General features: G+C 39.4%; 1 protein-coding gene across 2 annotated transcripts in view; it reads right to left on the bottom strand.

The window, feature by feature from the left end:
• The window catches only part of arap2 (ArfGAP with RhoGAP domain, ankyrin repeat and PH domain 2), an 88,249-nt gene that overhangs the window by 35,783 nt on the left and 28,408 nt on the right, over positions 1 to 24,058 (bottom strand). For both annotated transcript variants that reach the window (XM_017472612.3, XM_017472613.3), the window contains exons 10-15: positions 23,169 to 23,275; positions 21,218 to 21,417; positions 16,663 to 16,748; positions 16,159 to 16,341; positions 11,852 to 12,026; positions 9,169 to 9,294 (exon numbers count right to left, since the gene is read on the bottom strand). In XM_017472612.3, coding sequence (XP_017328101.1) covers positions 9,169 to 9,294; positions 11,852 to 12,026; positions 16,159 to 16,341; positions 16,663 to 16,748; positions 21,218 to 21,417; positions 23,169 to 23,275 — 877 coding nt within the window. The remainder of the gene's footprint in view (positions 1 to 9,168; positions 9,295 to 11,851; positions 12,027 to 16,158; positions 16,342 to 16,662; positions 16,749 to 21,217; positions 21,418 to 23,168; positions 23,276 to 24,058) is intronic.

The following is a 24,058-nucleotide window of genomic DNA, read 5'->3' on the forward strand; positions in this document are numbered from 1 at the left end:
CAGTTTGATAAGAGTGTAGAGTAGTTTGATCTCACTCTACTGGCATCAATTCTCAGGTTCAGTGCTATTTCAAGTCCATTCTAGCAAATCACATTCTGCAAACAGGAGAGCTCCGAGACGGCACATAGCAGCCTCTTTCTGATAAGCGCTGGTGGCCGTTTCTATGGATTTGGTTAAAAAACAAAGTAAAACCATAAATAAAACCATGTCTTTAGGCAAATAAACAAACTGATATAAACTTAAAGCTCTACCTCTGACTGTTACAAAGCATGGACACTGGGGACTTCTTCCTAAAATGTTAAATAAAATGTCTCTTTACAGAAAACTTCACCACATCATCAATTACATGTTTCTTTTAATCGGTTTATTTGGCTCATTTACAGTATAAATCACTGTGCAAGTTGTTACAATTAAAAATAATAATAAAAAAAAAAAGATATTGCATTAGAGTGCAGCCTGGACTAGACCATGGTGTTAATTAAGCAATAATGCACAAGCAAAAGTACAGTTATACTGAATACCAGCATAGCTGTGATTTGGCCATAGATAATCATAACAGTACCAATATTTATTATAACTGCACAATTGTGTGTGATATTGCTTTTGTACAACAATTCTATAAATATAATGGATACAATAGAGCCAAAATAGCCAGATAGCTGGCTAGCACACATTGATTTGTACATTCCCGTTATCTGTGCTTCTGGTAGAACTGGTGTCCCTTCTTCCTTTTCTTCATCTTCATCTGTCAAGCATTCATATTTTAAGACAAAATTTATATTCCTGACAAATATTGTTTGCCAACTCTACTCTTCTTTCGAACTAGGAAGTGGAATTTTATGTGGCGAACACAGACGAGCATTGTGATACACACAGTGGTACAACCCAGTGCAGTTATAGTAAATATCTTGAAACACTTCTTGTATGATATGTTATCATAATGTATGTAAGTGTTCCACTTATCAGCATAGGATTTTAGCAGCAAGCACTCAACCAGTGATCCTGGAGCATTAGATAAACCATAACCCTAACCCGGATAAAGTATCAAATTAATAACGGTTAGTTATTACTAGCACAAAGATAATGAAAAGCTCTAAAGTATAACGTTGAATAGCATCTACCCTCTCCCAATTGGTTAAATGCAGATACACTCATTTGCATAAAGCTGAGCTCTGCTCAACATTCCCCACTGTCCCATTCATGCCACTGAACTGAATAAAATGCACCAAAGCACAGACACAAACTTGTAAGTGGATATGTTTTCTGAGACTTTGTCTCTAAAGACTTTGTCCCACTCTGGTCAATGTGCTGCAAAGCACAGCTCATAATGCATGCTTGTTAGGCTTCATCAGCAACAACTAGCATAAATAGGTCAAGTCGAGCCAAATGGCTTTTTATTGTAATTTCAAACATATACAGCTGGTACAGTACACAGTGAAACGAAACAACGTTCCTCCAGGACCATGGTGCTACACAAAATCCACATGAGACGACATGGAACTAAAAAAAGACCTACACGTTCTACATGAAGTGCACGTGTAAGTCAGTATAGTAATTAGTTGCGGTGATTGAAAAGAAGTTTGAAAAATGTGGACTACTGACTATAAGGAGGTGATCCCATTTCACTGTAAATCAACGCACGGGTCCTCATCAAAACCCTGGAAACCACTTCGCTATCCAAAGCAGCATAGCACAGAGCATCATCTCCACTACTTTTGACATGTGAAGAGAGCAAACCTCTTTCATCACTACACAGAACAACGGGACAATAGACAGCATGCTGATGGGTTGTCTCTTGTATGGGACAGGGGCTCTTTCCCATTTATCTTGAACCTTCTTCATAAGTGTTTCATCTGCCACTGATCTGCCCAGAGCATTCAGATAACCACTCGCACCTTTCTCACAGGCTCATTTTCCCTGTATATCATCTGGCATATGGTCCTTTGGACCAGTTGGACCACAATTATCAGACCGTAACAGTAACAGAGACTGCAGCTCAAGTGTAGTTTTCAATTCAGTGTATAGCACTTTAAACAGCACTGTTATAAAGTATCTTTACAGAAATCTGGATGTAGTTTTAGATCCTTAACGAGAAAGCCAGCCAGAGGGAACAATGTCGAGGAAAAAAACTATTCAAAACAACATGAGGAAGAAACCAGAATCAAGAGGGAACCTATCCTCTTCTATACACCGGATAGAGGGATTATAAATAATTACTCTCCCACAACTGTATACTATAAAGTAATGTCTGTTAAAAGGATGTTCAGAAAGAGCATGAGCATAGTCTTCGATACAAGTCTACAGTATCCAGCTGAAATTATTGACTGAAGCAGGGGAGAGACCTGGGCAGGTCTATTGGGAAGTGCAGTCTTTATGCTATCCATGTGGGAGCATCCACAGCAGCGGTAAGTGCAGAAGTTCTGCGCAGAAGTAGAGCATCCGGATGAATCAGGAAGACCTCTGGAGGGCAGGAGGAACCACGGGAGTAGAAGTGTGTCAGGATCAGGCAGTAGGAGTAGATGTAGTTTTCGTATCTCTCTAACATGTTGTGTACTAGCTGTACTAATATTAAGATATGTCGAGTACTTAACCCTTATTTTGTTTTTTTTCTTGTACCATGGCCTTGGAGGTACAGGTATGAGTGTGCACTGGTATTTAAATAACCAGTTAACCATCTGAGGTGTCAGTATTCAAATAATAATATCACAATTTGAGTGTAGAAGAAATCCCTTAATAGTCTTAAACTACTATGGACAGAAATTGGGTACTTGCAATATTGCAGATTAAGCCCCAGAAGCAACTCTATACATGCAGCATGCATCAGCCACTCACAACGTTTTCCATCATCTGCTACACTTGCATGATGCATTAATTTTTTTCTTTCATTCTTTCTTTCTTTTTTGATTTCCCCCATTTTTTCCCAGCTTGTCTGTGCAAATTTTCACACACTAACTAACCCTCCCCCTATTCCATAACAACTACCAGCCTAGGAGGCTGAAGGCTCCCTCTGAGGCCAGCTGAAGCCAACCTCTGCATATTTATCAATCTCCTCTATCCGCCCTCTTCTGCACCCAAGTTCACAGACCTCAACAATTGGCTAGTGTTGCTTTGATTAACAGGAGATAGATAGAGAATGACCAATTTTGCCCCCACTGGCTCCCGGTCATGAATGCCATCGTCAGAAACCGAACTCAATGACTCTCCAGATGATAGGGTGAAAGCTTTCCTGTTACGACCGTCAGGAACCCTATGGAACATTCATTTGTGAATTTTTATATCTTATTGAAAATATCTTCAAATGCTACACATTTCCACAGTAGGCTGACAGGCTGAAATATTAAGTTAACATTCACAAAAGCTTTAGCTGTGCATTTTCTTCTTATGCATTATTTCTCTGTGTTACATCAGTCAACCACAAACATGTGCACTGCCACTGACAGAAGGTACATTTAATAGCAGTTGACAAGTGGCACTTGATTATATATCCGTTTCCCCTAACTGAATATCCATTCGTTAACCCTTATGAACATCCGATTAAGACAATTAAGTGGAAGCAGCAGCTCTACTTAGAGGGGCGATATTTCATCACACAACTATATACAAGTATATGGATGCGATGACAACAAGAAACATATCCAGTGGAAATAAAAAGTCTACACACTCCTCTTATAATTGCAGCTTTTTAAAGATAAAATCATGTTAGATCATTTTCCACCTTCAGTTGAAAAGAACAATATACACAAACACATTTATGACTAACCCATATCAATTATGTCAGTGAAAGAATAACAAAAAAGCACAATCCTTTGAATACATGACCACATTTATATTATTTTCATGTTTTCAGACATGCTGAAATTCAGCTACCATGACAACATTTCAAAGCCATCCTGGGGAAAAAAAACATTAACTCTAACTCTATACAGTTATTCTACAATAAATATACTGTAAATACACACAAGTAAGAGCATGATTATACTTGCACACTCAATGTGTGCTTAAAATACACCTAATACAATATTTAAACAATATTTAAACAAGCTTACAGAGACTTTCCTTGCTGAAGGTTCAATCACACAGAGTATGGTATACGTCAAAAGAGGACCATCCCGGAAATGCCTCTTCTTAAAAGCACAAAACACTAACAGAGTCAGTCAATGAGAACATAGCTCACTTTTAATGTTATTTTTGATGGGTGTGCATGTTTTTATGTACTGTCTGTGTGTGTGTATGTGTGTGTGTGTGTGTGTGTGTCTGTCTGTCTGTCTGTCTGTCTGTCTGTCTGTCTGTGTGAAAGCACTGCACCCACACGGGTGTACGTTCGAAAAATACTGCATGATTTATAAGGGGGCAGATGTGGCTGCTTTCACTTCATCCAAAATAGAGCACTGAAATAGCACTTTACAGGCTTTTGTGACTGACTCACGGAAGTGACTGACACACACACACACACACACACACACCATTTAAATCCACTATTTAATCAATAAACAGATACTTTAGACGGCAAAGACAATGGCAGTAGCAACTACAGTCCTTGATACAAAAGTATTAGCACCCTTCAATATCTGTATATAAAATTAAAAAATAAAAGAATAAAATGTGTGAAATGTTTGCTCATTCCCATGAAGGTTGCCAATCCAAACAAGGATATCAGACTTGACACACACAAGGCCATGGGTAATACATTTCAAAAGCAATGTAAAACAACCTAATAAAACAACCCTTCAGTTTGTGTACATCCTGGTGAATGTTAACAAGCGGCTCCGACTGAGCGAGCTCAGAGACATCAGACACACTGATGAACCTGAAAGAATCCATGTGCAAGAAGAGAGAGAGGCAGGTATGATTAGATAAGAGGAGGACAGGAGAAAATCACAGGGAACGGAGCTGCAAGAACTCTGACCTTGTGAAGAAACCACCGAACAGGAAACGAGGAGAGAAAAGAGAGGAGATAAACACAAACTAATCATAAATTAGAGGTTTCGGTTCCAAACCTGTCACTCAATTTAAATGTGCTGGTGTGCTGGCAAGCATGAGTGTGTTTAAGAACACACACACACACACACACACACACACACAAAATCAACCACTTACGCTCTTAAAGAAGCAATGATTAAAAGGATAACAAAATCAATGTATTTTTAAACACAATCTTCTGCACAAAATAGGAAGCAATTTACAAAATCCAACTAGAAAGAAGCCACACACGGTACCGCTCATATTTTAATATCCTCAATATGTGATTTAGACCTTAAATCCATACCTTAATATGCTGTTTTTTCATACCTTAAAATTACCATTATATATAACAACTGTAGAATTTTTGTTTAAATTTTTTTTTTTTTTTTTTTTTTTTTTTTTTTTTTGGGGGGGGGGGGGGGGGGGGGGGGTGTTAACTTAAAAGAATTAACTGGAAGCCTTCTGAAAAGCAGCCAAACATGTCTTTACTAAAATCCTCAGAAACTCCTTATTAATTATTGACAGCAGGTTTTATGCATAGAGCTCCCAACCATTACTGAAAAAGGCTTTGAACCAACCTGGGTGCACAGGCATAAAAAGAAAAATAAATAAATAAATAATAAGCGTCTTTCTCTCAATTGGAAATGTCAAGCAGCACTTCTTGTCGGATTAATAAGTTGAATTACGCTGTTTAAGTAGTGCCTTAAAAATGTTCAGTAGAAGCACTACACTTAAGCCGCCATTACGGCTACTTTTGAATGCTTGTTTATAGTAGATGAAAGAACAAGCAGTTTATCAGCTGTGGCTTTCACAGAGCCAGCACGGAGGTTTTAATCTCGGCCACTTGCAGAGGCCAAAGTGAATAAGAGGACGACAAATAAGAGAGACACAAAAATTGAGAGCAGGAGTGCCATATTACAGTTCATAGCAAGGAGGAACACATTTCCTCTTCAAGCTGTTTTTTTTTTTTTTCATATTCAACTTGTGCTTCATTTAGAGAATATTATGGCACTGCTCTGACATAACACAAATGTTCTTTCTAGCTCAAGGGGATTCAACTAAAATTTCTGAAACTACCTTTTAACGCTTAGCCATTAATGATTATTTCGAGGTTATGAATAAAACACATGAATTTCAAAGTGCTCATGATTTCCTTTGCGGTGTTGCATCACGTTACCACGTCTGACTAGCAGCATCTGAGCTCAGGTTTGAACTGGAAGCAGAAAAATAAATGCATCTCTGTCCAATTCGCTTTTTCCAACTTTTCTTTTCTTTTTTTTTTTAAACAGTACTTCACTAATCAGATCAGAGAGGGAAAATGAAATAAAAATGAAAGTATTTGAAAAGTCTTCCCTTTCTCAATGAGCTGCCTTCAGTTAAACATGTTACAGCTAAATTTAAACATGTGATTGGATACACCACAACAAAGGATCTGCGACAGAAGCCATAATGTTTAACATGAAAAAATAGGCCATTTTCTCCATATGTAGATTGTTTCTTCTACCATCGCTCTGAGTTGACAAATCGAGCTGCTTAAATACGTCAACAACACCTGGTAAATCAACCAGTCAACAACACCTGGTCTATTAATGCTGAGTTCGACTTACATCAGAAGATGCAAGTCAGATGTTATTTTCGACCTCCTTGCATTCGAGCTACAAAGAGGAAGAAAAAATAAAAACATTGTTGCTAACAAAATATGAGCATGGAATCATCTATCTAGCCACGTAACTGTGAAGAGTGATATCTATTTACTTTAATGAAAACAGTGAATTGAATTGTGCAGTCAAAATGATGATGCATAAATTTTTTGTGATTCATTTGAAATATTTAAAACGTTAACAATATTAACGCAATTAACACAGCTGCATTTTGTTTACTTCCTGTGGCGGCTGACCTATGATCTATGACTTGTGCCGCCAAACTGAACCATCCTGGCTAATGATGGTAAGGACAAGGAAAGAGTTTTAGGTGGAAAGTTTCAGTTTAAAAAGTTGCCCGACGGATCTTTGGAGAAAACAAAAGCAATATGCACAGTCTGCAAAGCCGAATTTAATTACCACAGTAGTCATTCGTCTTTGACATATCACCTCAAAGCAAAACACCCTGCGAAACCATCTCCACAGGGCCTCGCCAATCTATATTACAGGACTGTTATACTCGTGGGTGAATAACAAAACCTGAAAGTGACAAGGTAACTAATGCTTCGGCTAATTGGATAGTTAAAAACACTTGAACTTGGAACACATTCTTTGTTTTAATGATCCTAAGCACACTAACAAATCCACAAGGAATGGCTCGAAGAAGAAATGGAGGGTTATGGAAAGGCCTAGTCAAAGCCCGGATTTGAATCCCATTGAAATGTTGTGGGAAGGATTTGAAATGGGCAGAACATGCAAGAAAACAATCAAACATCATGAAACTGAAAGAAGATTGCATGAAAGACTGGTCAAAAATTTCCAGCAAGCTTGGTGCCTAGAAGTTATTAATTCTGCTAAAGGGGCAATACAAGCTTCAGAGATTAAGGATGCACTTGCTTTTTCCACATAAGAATATCACATCTATTGATATTGCTGTTGAATAAATGATTGAAAAGGGTGTTTTCTTTGGTTTTTCCTAACCGGAGGTCCGAGTTCACAAGCTTCAGTTGAATTTTCAGCACTCATTTTCAGCACTAACTGTTACAGAAAACATATGGACTTCACAGAAACTGAACATGGGTTCAACTTAAACACTTCCAGCAATGTGCACTTTAAGCAAGAGCATTTCTTTTTTTGAGAGAGACCTACACTCCACCCACTTCCCAATGTGTAGTCTAGCTGCAAGAACCACTTTCTTCTACATTCACAGGTAGAAGAAAGCAAAAGCAGACAGGAATGCTGTAGCAACAGCAAATTCCCCTTGGGCTGCAATAAGGAGGGATCCAGAGAAAGGAAATGCTCTCAAGAGGATAGGAGCCTCCAGCTGCTCCTGCTATCATAGTGTGAGTGAGCTGAATATAGGGCCCTTCCTTTACCCCAATCCCAGGGGAGAACTCTAAATTTACCCCTCTCTCTGTAATTACCAGTGGGCCCAAAGCCCCAGTCCAGATGTTGATTAGTAGCTACAGTGAGACAGAAGAGAACATAAGGAGCGAATAAAACTTTTAAGCTCTCTAAAGAGTAACACCTTTGTGGAAATGATGTGCGCTGATGTGTGTAGTGCCTTCACCAAACACTAATGCAAGAGGTGCTCTCCTACAAGTTCTTTTTAACTACAGGAGTAAATGAAGAGACAAAGCAGCTGATGTGTGATCAGCTTATGCTTAGGTGTTGAGGTAAATAGATAAATACATGCGGAATCAAAAGTGGTGAGTACCCTTTAGGAAGAATAGGAAGAAATGTTTGAGTTGGGAATATGGAATGGATATTGCACATGCCAGGATGAAACCTAATACAAATCCAGGAAGAATGCCAAGTGAGAACAGATATTAGTACACTGCATTTTAATCTTAGTATTTTAGTTTAAATCAATTTTTTTTTTAATACTCTAACCAAGGAGTAGATACAAGTGAAGCAAAACATTTTGTTGCAGTTTAGTGAATTGAGAAATTGCAGTATCATATCAGAACAATCTATACTAACAGGTTTACTGTCTAATACAGGTTTGGAGTGGTTTATCTGCCTTTAATAAAACACACGTAGAGTCCCATTAGGATCCCAGAGCAACCAGTTAATAAGTTCCACAAAAATGTTCTTTATTTAAACACTAGTCTGTATTAGTCTGTGGCAATAATAGTGATTAAAGTGTAATAAAACAAACATGAGATGTTCCAAAAAATGGATTGGGAGCATATGTTATGGGGAAAAACTGTAATAGGAAAAGTGTAATATGAGGGAAGCAGTAAGAAGACACAACAGATGGATAATGAGGCATCCATGGCAAATGTGAATATTCTGATCAAATCTTCTATAAAATCTGCATGCTTGAATTATACTAAGCCTGGACACTAAAAGTAAAAATACGTCGATATTGTACTGGGTTTTGGGTGTGAAAAATGCTGGATGGAGTGGAAGGAAAGCAGGACAGTTGAGTGAGAGGGGAGGGATAGTTGGGTGGATGGATGGATTCACCAAGTTCTCCGTTTTTTTGTCCAGTAGAACTGACCAATAAACATGTGTGTGTGTGTTTTGCAGTAAGTGCCAACAGATGGACTTATGGACTCACCGTCTCTCCCTTTTTTATCCAGCGTGCTCTTCAGCATGTTGACCGAACAGTAAAGAAACCCATCCATGAAAGAGGAACTGTCTACTGAAGATCTGCTGTCACCTACCATCTCCAGCTTTGCAAATTCTAAGAAAAAAAGGAGGGGAGAAAAAAAGAAAAAACCAAAAAGGACAGATTAGTAATAATCCAATAAAGAGTTGAGTGCTTAAGTTCAGTGTGTGTGTGTGTGTGAGAGTGTGTGTGTGTGTGTGTGTGTGTGTGTGTGTGTGTGTGTGTGTGTGTGGTATAAAGCACAATCCAATCCTCAGTGAGTCAGTCTTAAACCAGTTCGTTATTCTCTACTGGCTTAGGTTACAGCACAATCACTAAAAAGCTCGACAGAGCCTTTCCGCCTCAGAAGTTTCTCGATAACCAGAGCCATTTTAAACTTCTTTTTCATTTACACATTTTGCATATCCATACTTATTCGCTCTCTCCCAAGGTTGCTCAAGGAGGATGGCAGTAAAACTTTTTTTTTTTTTTTTTTTTTTTTTAGCACAGAGAACTTTGGAATTCACCCCACTGCTCTCTACTTTCCTTTCTGCTTCCTCTCTTCCCTCCTGCATCATCCTTCACTTTTAACATCTTCTCAGGGCTCACCCTTATCGGTTTCAGATTCACTTAGCCGCTATGCACAGGTTCAATTTTCTTCGGGAGGGCCGGCGATACCTGCAAGATTTTATCAAGAACCTCCAGCCCCTTTCATGGCTCAAGTTCAAATAACTTTAATTGAAAAGCCTTTTTAATTGAAGTATCTCTGCCATCCTTCCATCTCTCCCCTCCAGCCACCACCGCCTCTCTTTTTGTTAAAACTAGGGGTATTAGAAACGATAACGAGGTAGGAAGACGATAAGTAGAACTTGGTGGTCTTTATAGTGCTGCACGCATGTTTAGAATTTAAATAATGACGATCAGATCTGCTCATGAAGGAGATTCTTCTTCGGCATCGATAAAACCGTTTGTGGACGACGTGATTTTAAAATCATGTTAAACACCAACAGCAACTAGGAGCAAAATAGAGGTGTCTGTGCCCGAGTCATGTACATATCAGTGTTTTGGTGTCCCCACCTGTCAGGGACAATATCAGGCTGTTACTCTAGCGAGGTGCACACGCAGTTACACTATGCAGTTAATGAGGCTCCGGCTCCATATGGACACTGTGGTGTTTCCTGTGCGGCCTCAGTGCTGCTTCGCTGTTAAGGATGTTAGCACAATACTGAAAGAGCGCTGGTAAACATTTGGGCCTGTGTGTTGTGAGGATGGACTAATTGGGCTACCTGGCATACTTTCTGAAGAGGCCTCGAATGAGCAGTACAGGAACAGCTCAATCTAATCACTTCTGCACACACACACACACACACACACACACGTGCGTATACACACCACACACAAATTAGAGATGCTTTCAGAGGAAATGATCTGTTGAAAAGAGGGTGTGTGGGTGTTAGTGGGGGAGGGTGTCATCAGCCAGTGACAAAAGCCTGTCGCTATAACAACTAGGTGACCTCAAAAACCAATTACGATTGTTAGGGGGGAAGAAGGAATCGAATTGGGTTCCTGGGAAAACCTGGCCTTGACCCCTAGTGAGAGGTCAAATTCTTCTTAGCATGACCAGCATTCCTAACCAAACATAGCTGCATTAGAGCAATTGCATTGCACTGTTCCTCAGTTACTTCATGTAAACACATAGCTAAAATGTTTTTGCTTCTTACTAATGGTATTGCTCCATCCTCCATCTACAATTTCATATGTTGTTTCACAGTGCTTTCATTTACAGCAATAAACCTAAATAAATAAACTAAGAGCAGCATAATAATAAAGAACAGACTTGATGCCTGAATTACCTATATTCAGTAAACAGGAAATAAGACAAAATGATTATGAAATAAAGTTTTTTTGTTGGGGGGGGTTTGCATATTCTCCCATGCCCTCCCATGCCATGAGCTTCATTCAGCTTCTCTGGTTCCTCTCACCTCCAAAAAACACTGACAATGCTAAAATCAATCCTACGTGTGCATGTGTACATCAATGCGTGTGTGTGGATGTACTGTTGTCTCATCCTGGTTGTATTCTCATCTCACACCCAGAGTTTCTATGATAGGTTCTGAAGCCACTGACAGTAAAAAAAAACAGTTACTGAAGATGAATGAATGAATGAATCTCCTTCAAGGGTGCAACATGAAGATCTCTGAACGATCATTGTGAATGACTAATGTGCACCTGCTAGAACACATTCTGGATTAAGGATTAAAAAATCTTGTCAAAACAAGAAAAACTAAAAAACAATTAGACATTTGTGTGGCTGATGTTTAAGACATCAAGTCCTAAAAATAATATATTAAGCCCTGATAGTACATAAATATGCTGACCTAATGACAAGGTTTGAGAAATAGTGGATGTAGAGGATATTCAAATTGAAGTTAAATGTGCCATGCATTACTCAAAGGCTTTTGACTCATGGCATAGAATTTATCACCCTATCCTTGCACTACTGCTACACAAGGATTGAATGGAGAACACAATTCTATTGACAGATCATTTCTCTGCAAGGGGAGGACAAGCATTTAAGTGAAACACACCCCCTCTCCACACACACACACACACACACACACACACACACACACACACACACACACACACACACCTGAGAGTTGGTTGTGATAGAGAAACTCCATCTGCAGCCTCTGGCCTCCTTTCTGAGCCAATAGGTAAGGAGTGGAGTAGTCAGGATCTCCTGTAGCACACATCACATCTGCCCCACTGAACACCAATGCCATGGTCCACAACACATCAGGCTGTAGGACTGCAGAACACAAAGCCTAGAAGCACACACAAACACCAACTCATATATACTGTATACACATAATATACAGACAAGTGAACATTTCCAGGAAAAACTGTTAGCTCTGTCATGATTTGTAGGGGACATTTTGTTTGCATGGTTTGGTTCCACTTAGATGGAAGAGTCACTGCAAATTAATACAAAGTAATTCTCACTGATCAGTTTAATTCTAGGAAGATACATTTCTATCCTGATTGGTATGGTCTTTACCAAGATGACTCCGCCCCATCCATAGGGCATGACAGCTCACTGAGTTGTCTGATGAGGATGAAAACAATGTACATCATATGCTATGACATTCATAGTCACCAGATCTCAACCCAATTGAACACTTATGGGAGATTTTCGAGTGATGTGTTATGGCGTGTTCCATCAAAATCATCAACTTTAGGCACAGGGGCATTGTCATGCTGGAACAGGTTTGAGCCTCTTAGTTCCAGTGAAGGGAAATTGTAATGCTACAGCATACAAAGCCATTCTATACAATTGTGTGCTTCTCACTTTGTGGCAGCAGTTTAATGAAGGCCCACATATGGATGTGATGGTCAGGTGTCCACATACTTTCAGACATATGTACACATATAAAGAGCACATACTGTATGGTTTAGCTCATAATACAGCCGATGAGCGTAGCTACAAGGTAGACCCAATAAACTGCCAGTTGAGCGTATATAATCACGGGCCATGAAATGAAACTATCACTTGGGAACATCTTTACTGGATTCATCTAAAATAAGGTTCTTTGAACAATTTAGTGGTAATATGATCTCTCTACTCCTTGAGAGAATTAATGCACTGGTCGATTAATAGTCCACTGCAAATATAAAGATAATTAATTTGGTGCTCAATTATTATCCATCTAATAAATTAGTAGCTGAAATTACTTAATTAACTACTTAAAAATGTCGCAATCCTTCATGATGATCTCAAGAGTGCTTCTCTTTTTAAGGAACCTCAACACATCTCGTACAGATGGGTCAAAAACTTCAGGGGGAAATCATTTAAGGTTGCAGACTGGTTAAAGGATGAAAACTACCACTGTATTTCTTTTAAGAAACAAGGGGTGAAAAACAAATCTGCAGTGCTTTTTAATATTTGGTATATTGGAAATTTGTTAGCACAGCCACTAAATTCACAAGCCCTAAAGGATCACTAAATTCTGCATTAAGGATTCCTTATATCCGGTTCTGAGACACTTGAACAGTAATGAATGTTAAATTAATAGCATCTCTGTTGGTATTTCTAGTTATTCATATAGCAGTAATGAAGTGTGGGTGAACCATCTACTCTTGAAACTGCTCTCATGGAATTACTGTTATGTGCTATAACCATCCAATTTTGAACATCACAGAGTCATTGTGTTGTCTATGCTGTATATTCAGTGACAAATAATAGAGTAAAGGACATTTCACAGAAATGTGTTTCATCCGTTGTGCCAACAAATTGCAACTGACGTAGTCAAAGGTGAGGGTCAACGGCTTGTGCATGTATACTTATACAAAATGTGCTGGTATACAGGTGCATCTCAAAAAAATTTGAATATTGTGGAAAATATTTCCCCCCCTAATAATTTAATTCAAAAAGTGGAACCTTCATATATTCTAGCTTCATTACAAATAAAGTGAGATATTTCAAGCCTTTTTTTTGTTTTAATCTTGATGATTATGGCTTACAGCTCAGGGAAATCAAAAATCCAGCTTCTCAAAATATTAGAATAAACATCAACATCAATATCAACCATCGGGAAAAAATTTGATCTCAGTGATTATTGGAGTAAAATAGGCTGGTTCGAGTATTGCTATAACTGCTGATCTCGTGGAATTTTCACACACAACAGTCTCTAGAGTTTACACTATTGGTGCAATAAAGAAAAACATCCAGTCAGCAGCAGTTGGAGAGAAATGCCTTGTGGATGAGAGCGGTCAAGGGAGAGCGTCCAGGCTGGTTTGAGCTGACAGAAAGGCTACAGTAACCCATATAAACACTCTGTGAACATCAACTATCAATCTATCTACACACACACACACACACACACACACACACACACACACACACACACACACAAAACAAGAGTTGGGTCCCCCATGGCTAAATCAATTTATTTCTCCCTAAGAAATTCACAGATCCAGGAGCTGTTTTAGGTAATTAAAGTAATCCAAAATTTGTTTTGGAGACCAAATTTTTTTCTAAATTGAATAGCAAAATGCTTAATGGAGTAGTTTCACAAATAAATGCAATTTAGATGGTAGAAAGAGGTCCAGAGGCTCCTACATTGTTACTCTCATTAAAAAAATCACATTCCATAATATGAATGAATGTGTAATTGGCAGAACCTTTAACCCTACACATGCCCGCCCACCCACCCTCTTCATTTGGTAAAGCAATGCTGCATGGTCTACATTTGCATAGCAGATAACGCACTTGCCTGTCATGCAGCCAACTCTGACTCAGAAGAGCTACAGTTATAGAGTAGGTTTCACACTTTGACCAATCTGTGCCCTCGAAATGAAATAATTCACTTATAAAAAAATAAAATAAAAAAAAGCATTTCATGAGGTTCAGGATGATTAAAAATTTCTCAGCCCAGCTACGGTTAATTGCTCTGCTTTGTAACATGCATGCAACAGCTAAAAATGTATCCATTCATCCTGACACTTGATATTCTAGTAAGGAATCTGAAATCCTATGTAAAACCTGCAAGAGCCTCAATTTCTTGCCATAGACACCTAAATAATAGTTGAGGACAGCATTTGAAAGGAAACAAGGCTTCTGCAGGAGGAATGCAGGCAGGCCAATTAAAATGTGATGGGAAAAGAGACGGTCGATAAACAGAATAGTGCAGATGGCTTCAGACACTGGCAGAGAGAGAGCCAGTGTAATGCTACCTAACGCTTCCTTTCATGTGAAAAGCTGCAGCTCGCGTACTCTATCGATCCACCCCGAAGAGGCCTAATCCGACAGAGAACAAGGACTTCCAGACAGCCAGCAACACCCTCCCAAACACACACACAAACACGCATTCACACAGGCAATTTATATAACTGCATGGATTAGGGTTTGAAAGCAAGCCAATTTCTACAGAAACACACACAATAACAAGATAAACAACTCAAACAGACAATCAAGGACCATTTACAGAAATTTCATACACACTAGATGCTCAGAGCAGCATAAAAGTTCACTAAAAACAGATGGTAGAGCAGTAATACACAACCTCTAGCATAGTATGTAATGTACAATACCAGTGCTTAATTCAATATATACGTTTCTACATTTAAAAAAAACAAAAAAAAAAACCACCCATTTTGAAAACCCTAATAACTGAATCTCATCTTAACAAATTCAATAAGTTTACCCACTCACACACATTTTTGAACACGGTACATACACAATCTCATCCCAACCACTGCATGCACATAGATTATCTTATCTGTTTCATACTCTCTCTCTCTCTCTCTCTCTCTCTCGACACTTCTGTACCACTTTCATCTTATACAATGATTGCACATGCACACACGCACAAACATCTAATCCACTTTTCCCTGCTGATCAGTCTGAGAATCAGAAGCACTGATCTGAGCCATCGCTAGCAACGAAGAAAATAGTTTCGTTGAGGCTTACACAGTAGTTATCCTGAACAAACACAACAACAACAACAACAACAACAACTACTACACACCCTGCCAAAATGCACAAACACTGCACACCCCTGAAAAGCAAAAGAGAAACAACAAAACTATCCTAGTGCAGTTTTATTCACAAGATAACTCATTTCTCATTGATTTTTCAATATTTTGAGGTGCGATGGCAAACTGTAGCATGGTCTAAACAGACTGTAGAACTGTGTTTGCTCAGCTCGATTGTTTAGAGCTGGATTTTGGGTATTGTATTCCACAAATCTGTGGAAACCAGTTACCATGGCAACCCCAGTTTAACACCTGGGCTACCAGGTAAGCTGAAAAAGCAGTGCTCAGACAAACACAATAAATGACAGCACTAATGGGCCTTTTAACAAGGTACAGAAATAACAGCATGATGTCAAAGGCCACAAAAAACACACATGGAGCATACAGAGCACAAATGGACCCCCCCAACACACACACACACACCTGGTTGAGCTCCTCCTGGCTGTTCAGTCCTTCCAAAACTTTCCTGTACCTCCTCTCTCTGTACTTCCTGCGGTGAAAGATTGCACGCTGTTCTGGCGACGCCCCCTGATGAATCCCCTCCTCCGGTGGAAGATTGGCAGCCCAGAATTTGTTGACGTTCTCATTTCCAACTTCCAAAAACAGCTTGAACATAAACAAATGAATCAAACGCATAAGTAATTCATCGAGATAAACGCCAGATGGATTGCTACTCAGAATACCTGTAATACATTATGAGGCTGATATTGTGATAAATCACTACACAACATGCTTTTTTAAGAACACCAAAGCAACCAGCACGGCTTCTAGAACACTGAGCCTGGTCATTTGTTTTAGGATTTCTTTGTGGTGCTACAGTTTTGCTGGCATGTTGCTAACAAAAGATAACGTGTATCATGATATCAAATATCTTGGAATTGAGATATGATATTTTGGCGATATTGCCTACACCTTACTTTTACTTACCTCCACCAGTTCATTGGTCCAAATGCTGCTGTCCAACTTCAGACTCCTCACTTGTGAGATACCGGAACCCAGGAACCGATGTTGACCTGTGAGCAATACACACACAGAAATGCTGAAGTTACAAAGTTACCACAGATCTCAAAGGCACTAACCTATGACCAGACTCTCGGAAAAAGCTATAGCAGTTACAGCACTCGTGTCAGACTGATACTGATCAGAAGTGCAGGCCTAATTAAATGTCTCAAAATGTTGAGCTTAATAGTTAGTCAGTGGCAGTTAGTATTGAAGAAAAGGCTAACTGCCCTACTACCACTATACTTTTAGCTGTTAACATTTCTGACTGAAATAATCTTTATATGGAACTCCTCCATCCATCCATCCATCCATTTCCTATATCACTTATCCTACACAGGGTTGCCTGAAGTCTATCCCAGGGGACTCGGGGCACAAGGTGAGGGACACCCTGGACGGGGTGCCAACCCATCGCAGGGCACAATTTTACACATGCTCACACACCCTTTCACACGCTACACACAATTCAGAAATGCCTATAACAGTCTACAACGCACGTCTTTGGACTGGGGGAAGAAAACCAGAGTTCCTGGAGGAAACCCCCAAAGCACGGAGAGAACATGTCCACTCCGTTCACACAAGGTGGAGGCAGGAATCAAACCCCCAACCCTGGAGGTGCAAACAATTTGATAATTTTTAGGAGTATTTCTGAAAATCCAGATGATTACAGGTTCAACATCAGTGCAGTAGGAATGAAGAAACAATATCGAAAAAGGCATTCTTTTACAGTTGGTAAAACCTCCTGGAAAACAACATTCTGGGGCCCTTTGTACCTTCTCTGATCATAACCCCACACGCCCCGAATATGCCTTAACTATGATCATTGCATTCGCAGTGGTTGCATTTCAGTGTGGCATGGCTGTGACACACTGATGAAAGCGAAATGCAATGAAACATGGAAGTACATTCAGCTCTGGAATGAAGATGGTGATTACTTCTTTAAAAAAAAAAAAGCAATGAAGGTTTTGCTTTCCAGTGTGGCACGTTGGCCTCATGTCACAAATTTAAAGCGGCACTGTCTTTGTAGTGCATTTCATGTTTCTCTCCCTGTGTGATTGCTTTTCTGGGATGAAATATTTTTAAGGCGAAGTTAGATGTAATAAAATAAATAAATAAATAAATAAATAAAAATATTTCAATCTGGGTTGTTATGGTAATTTCATATGCATCTCATAACCAAATGAGTGGACTGTCCCTGGTAAACTAGTGGCTAGCATGCGGCACTCTCACCACCATAGCCGGGTTCAATTCCCAATCAGGGAGGATTGCACAAGCCAGCGCACACTCAGTGCCGATCCCAAGCCCAGCAAATGGGGAGGAGGTTGCATCAGGAAGGGCCGGAATTAAATATGTTGACGGGTGAGCCACTGTGGCGACCCCGAACAGGAGCAGCAGAAAGACGGTGGAAAGGTGATTTTTTTAAATGTTGCTTATTTATTTTTTGCTATATAGAAAGTTTTTTTTCTTTCAAACCAAAACTATGAAACTGCAAAAGCTCAGAAATGCACAGCACCCTATCCTGTGCACTCAGCTTCAGCTGGAACACATTATCACACTAATCCCATCCATTTCAAGACCTTATTTCTCACTAGTCACAGCTCTAATTGCAAATGAAAGGCATAAAAAGGCATTAATTGCAAATGAATCATGAGTAATTAATTGTGTTTGTTGGCCTGTGTTTGCTTAGCTGAACTTGAGGCGTCATTGTCGTTGTTTATGAGCAAAACAGATGAATTAAACATCGAGAGAAACACATTATATGAATATGGATTAAGCAACCCTCTTGTGTAATTAGTGATAATATGGAGACCTCAGACGCCATCAAAGATGTCGAAAAACCTAATATGACCGTGAAGTGGGTGCATTTTAAATTTTGCTTTTCAATTTCAAATGAGGGTGCTTTTTATGTTTAATGCACATAATAAATATAGCAAAAACAACATGCAAGTATTGAAGACAACAATACACTTCTGAGATTGTATCATCAATAATGTTTATAAAAACATAATTAGCATTTAATTATGAAACAGAAGTTTTTCATTTAAACAAACAAGTTCATCACAGGTTAGCTCCCTACAATAGAATCTAAGAAAAACTCATTATTAACGGTCTTAAAATTGTGCAAAAGAAAAAAAAAATACAACAGTGAAGAAAGTGTTCCTATGGAAACAGGCATTTGTACTGGGGGAATGTCCATTATCTCAACGTTTGATGTAGAGAGCTTATTGCAGTTGCACCAGGGGAGGCGAGAGCACCTCAATAACTGTCAAAAAGGCTGAGATGGGGAGGGAGAATGAAAAAAAAACAAAAAGATAAATGGCAAGAGTATTAGGGGTGCATCATAAGATTTGTAAACGTGATTCTAAATTACTATCCTTTAGTGGCTTCATCTCTCAAAGCACGATGCCATTTCCTCCTAAGCAAAAGTAGCTGAGCTGCAGCAATCATCTACCCCAACCTCCACTCATTACAAGTTAAATAAACAAAGCACTTCAGTCTTCTTGTTTTCTCAAAGCCTAATTTTTACTTCTCCCTGTTAAAAACACATTGTGCTTGTCTAATCATTAGCCACACATAAGATTTCCTCATTTTCTTTACCTCTCTCCTTCTCCATCTTATTGTCACTCACAAAGTCAGAACTAATTAAACGATCCCTACTGCAGAGATTCAGCCCAGGATTCTGTAGCTGTTAAATGTTTAAGTGCCAAGTGTTTTTCTCACACAGGTCTTGTTGTCATCGCATTTACCAGCTTCGCTTGATAACCTTTGGCAAAGGACAAGTGGAACTTTCCTGCTTTTAATATGGACAGTTAAGAAATGTATTCAGATTTATTATGATTACCATACTCTAGACAGCTAACACTATATGCTCCAGACTGTGTAAAGGGAGCCAACTCTATCAGAAAAAGAAATTGAGTGAATCATATTTGATCAAATAAATCTCTGTAACCATGGTAACTCCACCATGGCTTAGAATTATGCAATGTAGTCTGCAACTAATTGGACAATGACTGATGTTTTTGTTTTGGCTCACGACTGCAGCACGTTGAAATGAAACACTGAATAAATTGAGGTTAAAGTGCAGAATTTCAACTTTAATTTGAGGCTGTCGGCATCTATATTACGAGAAGCGTATAGGAAACACATCCTTTCTCATCCAATATGCTGAAATATTCAGTCAGAACGACACAACTTTGTGACACTGTATGCTTTTTGTCCAATTTGAGGGGAGCACATACTTACATAATGCACAGAATATAACCTTAAGTAAACTCCTGCTCAAGTTTCAGGATCTCCTTAAGAGTACACCACCACTCGTCCAACACCATATACAGCATCGCTAACAGGAGGAAAAAATTACCCAAGAACACACTTGGTGCTAAAAAGTTGGTAAATGGTCTGCACATATATAGTGCTTTTTTAACCTTAGCAGTTCTAAAGCACTTCACACTGTGTCTCATTCATCCATTCACACACACTAACACACCAGTGGTAACAGAGCTGCCATGCAAGGCGCTAACTTGCCATCGGGAGCAACTTGGGGTTCAGTGTCTTGCCCAAGGACACTTTGGCATGTGGAGTCATGTGGGACGGGAATCGAACCGCCAACCCTACGATTAGTGGACAACCCACTCTACCACCTGGACCACATTAACTCAGTCCCCTAAGATTAACTACTCATTCTAATTCCTTGTGTACATGGCCATACTGGTTCAAGCTGACAGGAAGGCTACACTAACACAAATAACCACTCTTTACAACTGTGGTATGCAGAAAAGCATTTCAGAACACATACCGGCACAACAAATCAAACTGTTCTGATACGCGTTTCAGCTGCCACTTCTCAGGGGAGCCTTTTTCATTTTAAATTTTTCTGCATTTTATTTGTTTTGGGTTTTTTTTTTTCTTGTTGAATTTGTGTGCTGGTTGACAGTTGAGGCGGAGATCCAGACCCAAGCATGAATGGTGTATTTTCCCAGGTCTGTGATGTGATCCAGCTACTAACAAGATACTGAAGCTACAGTGGCCACCAGCTCACCAAAACTGGATGTCTGAAGATTAGAAAAATGTCACCTGTACTTTCCCATCTTCAACCAATCTGACCTCTTTCATCAACAAGACATTTCCACACCCACACTGGATGTTTTTTTTGTTTGTTTGTTTTATGCACCATTCTGTGTCAACTCTAGAGACTGTTGTGTGTGAAAAATGCCAGGAGATCAGCAGTATCTGAACAACTCAAACCAGCCTGTCTGACACCAACAGTCAAAGCGACTGAGATCATATATTTCCCCCCTTCTAATGTTTTTTAATAGGAACAAGGTCTTGACATGTATCTTCATGATGTACATAATGCATAAAATCATACAGATACAGGTCAAGAGGTCAGTACTTTACTGGATGTTCATGTGTACAATAAGTGCATGAGAGTGTGCGTGCATGTTTATGTATGTATGTTAAGTGCTGTTCGACATGTGTGTACCTGCACACATTTTACAGATGACCACTCCGAGGTTAATGGAGGCCCACTCGGGATGGGAAGCTCGGCAGTCGGCACAGCTCCTGTTCGACTGGTTGAACCAAATCTTCTCGGCCACTTCGTAATTGGACAGAGTTTCAACGATCGATTCCTGCACGTCCTCGACCCACTCTTCCCTCTCTCGCTCAGACTCGGCTGTGAAACTGAAACAATTGATTGTTTTTAAAAACTCCTCATTATTAATTTGTAGCTTATAAATCAGTCGAACATACAGGTAAAGGTTTTTAATGGAAGCTGTTAGAGAGAATAAGCAGCAAAAACAAGCTACAAAAAAGGCCAGAAAGAGAAGATGAGAGAAAAAGACAGAGAGAAAATGCACATTAAAGCCAGCTGAAGGAAAAACAGAGAGACAGAGAAAGAGAGAGACAGACAGTGCAAGGGCTGAAAGTGAGTAAATTGTCTCCTCTATACTACTCCAAGTGTCTATAACCGGGTATGTATGTAACATGGTCTCCACAGCGAACAGATGTGCGCTTTCAAAAGTGCTTTCGTCGTGGTTTGCGGTGATCAAATAAGCACTACAAATATACCATCTACTCAACAGTCAGGATTCAGAATCAATTCCCAGAACCTCCATGGTATTAGATTTAATGAAGCCAAGCAATCCAAGACAAGACTCTATTTCTGATGCTTCATTTTAGCAATAAACTCCAATTACGTTGACAGTGCTGACACTGAACTTCGCACACGTCTCTTGATAGTTAGCAAGCACATACAAGCAGATCAATAAATGTCCAAAAAAATATGAACTGATACAGCTCAGTCAGATACAACCATAAAAGAAAGGCGTGGGTTGCAGCCAAATGACCATAAAGCCATTAAAATAAATAAATAAATAAAACATATGTCCAAAGATTATGGATTAGGCGACTACCAACAGACACTATGCAGAAGGCGGCTGCTCATGAGGGGTCAAAGTGCATCAACACTACTCTGGGACTACTTCAGCAAAGCTGCTGATTTAAAAAGGAATGGAAAGGGTAAAGGAAGGAAAGAGAAAACAGATCAATAACGAATGAAAGTGGCTCCAATTGCTGTATCAAAAAAAAGAACAGTAATGAGCGAGGAACTGTTTGAGGCAGGAAAAAAAAAAATAGAGAGATACGCAGCGGGGGAGTGACTAGAAGAAGTGTTACCAAAACAAAGTCGAAAAAGGATCAGAAGTGTTTCATCTGGCACTAATAAATCTCACACCATCGAGTTCAGCTATCACATACTCTGGTTACTCTAAAGCGCAGACAAAGATGCTTTCAAAGCCTTTCATTTGGCACGAGTTAATTTTAATCACACTTGCCTTAAGTTGCGCTGCTACATTATTTAAAACTAGAGGGTAGGATTCTGACACAATAGCTACTTTGATAGACTGAAATAAGAAATGCTCCGGTTCTCACCCCACACAATTCCTCGACACCCATTGATGCACCAAAATGCGTCACGACTTTAAAGTGTTATGGTACGTTTGACTCACATTTTACACCATTTTATCTAGCTAACACTACTGCCTACAAGTCCTCTAGTCCCAAAATAGCAGGAAAATGAAGGGTCTTCTTTAAATATTGCATCAAAATCAGTGCGTTGAAATATATCCCAAGAATATATGGGTAAACTCCTCGTCCATTTGGGTAAACCTATACAAGTACATAAAATCTCCAAGCCATTCCCATGAGAGACAAATGTGATTATTAAGCTTTTATGTGGATACATGCCTAAAAGGACTCAAAAAGCTTGCTAAGAAGCTTATAAAAAGGTTTAAAGGTCATTTATAAAGACTCCTTTTAGTAATTTGTTTAAGGATTCACCTACCTATTTTACCTCAAAAAACGTTGGTGGTTTTTAACTATAAATGTTTGGTACGTGTGTTAAGATACACATGCGAAAACAAAGATACCCTCACCAGAAAGATTTGAAAGGTGTGTTGATCTCGAAGCCTCTGCGGTCCACATGTTTGACACAGGCAGTCATCAGATCCACCATGGTGATAGCCAACCCGGTGTTGAAATCCTTTAACAGAATCACATTCACAACAATTGTCATTTTTTTTCCGTAATCATCTTAATTCTTAAGCTATGAAAGACTAGTTTTAGCACAGTTCAACACGAAACCATGGGAGGGGCTAAATAGTGTGTTGTTGCACACTATTTCAAATCACTTAAAGATATGAAATGTTACCAATTAGCTACAATTTATCCATCCATTACAGATCCAACCACCATATTATGCTATAATTTTATGTGCTTCAGTCTATGCAATACTAGAAGAATATAAACTTGTCTGTCCTATCATCCGGATATCAGTGCCACCGCCATCCATGGCTGGGCATCGAAAAGAAGAATATTCGTCACGCTTTCTGGATGGAAATGATGGCATACATTTCCCTGTCAGTCACTATGACACTAGCCAATCATGGGCATCTTTGATCTCACGTGTGTGGAAGAGAGCTGATAGCACTGTCCCCAAGTGTGTTCAACTGTCCTGTGACACAACATGAGCTGTTTGCTTGCTTCATGTGTCTTAGAGGAAGCATGTGTTAACCTTCACCTTCCCCAAGTGGTATATGTCATATAGTAGGGGAGATAATGATCATGATAATTAGTCTTTATTGATCGCATATACATTACAGCACAGTGAAATTCTTTTCTTCGCATACCCCTGCCTGTCAGGAAGCTGGGGTCAGCCATGATACAGTGTCCTGTTGCAGAGAGGGCTTTGCTCAAGGGCCCAACAGTGGCAGTGCTGGGGCTTGAACCCCTGACCTTCTGATCAGTAACCCAGAGCCTTAACTGC

Source organism: Ictalurus punctatus, chromosome 7, assembly GCF_001660625.3.
Source record: "Ictalurus punctatus breed USDA103 chromosome 7, Coco_2.0, whole genome shotgun sequence".
In the NCBI taxonomy this organism is placed as follows: domain Eukaryota; kingdom Metazoa; phylum Chordata; class Actinopteri; order Siluriformes; family Ictaluridae; genus Ictalurus; species Ictalurus punctatus.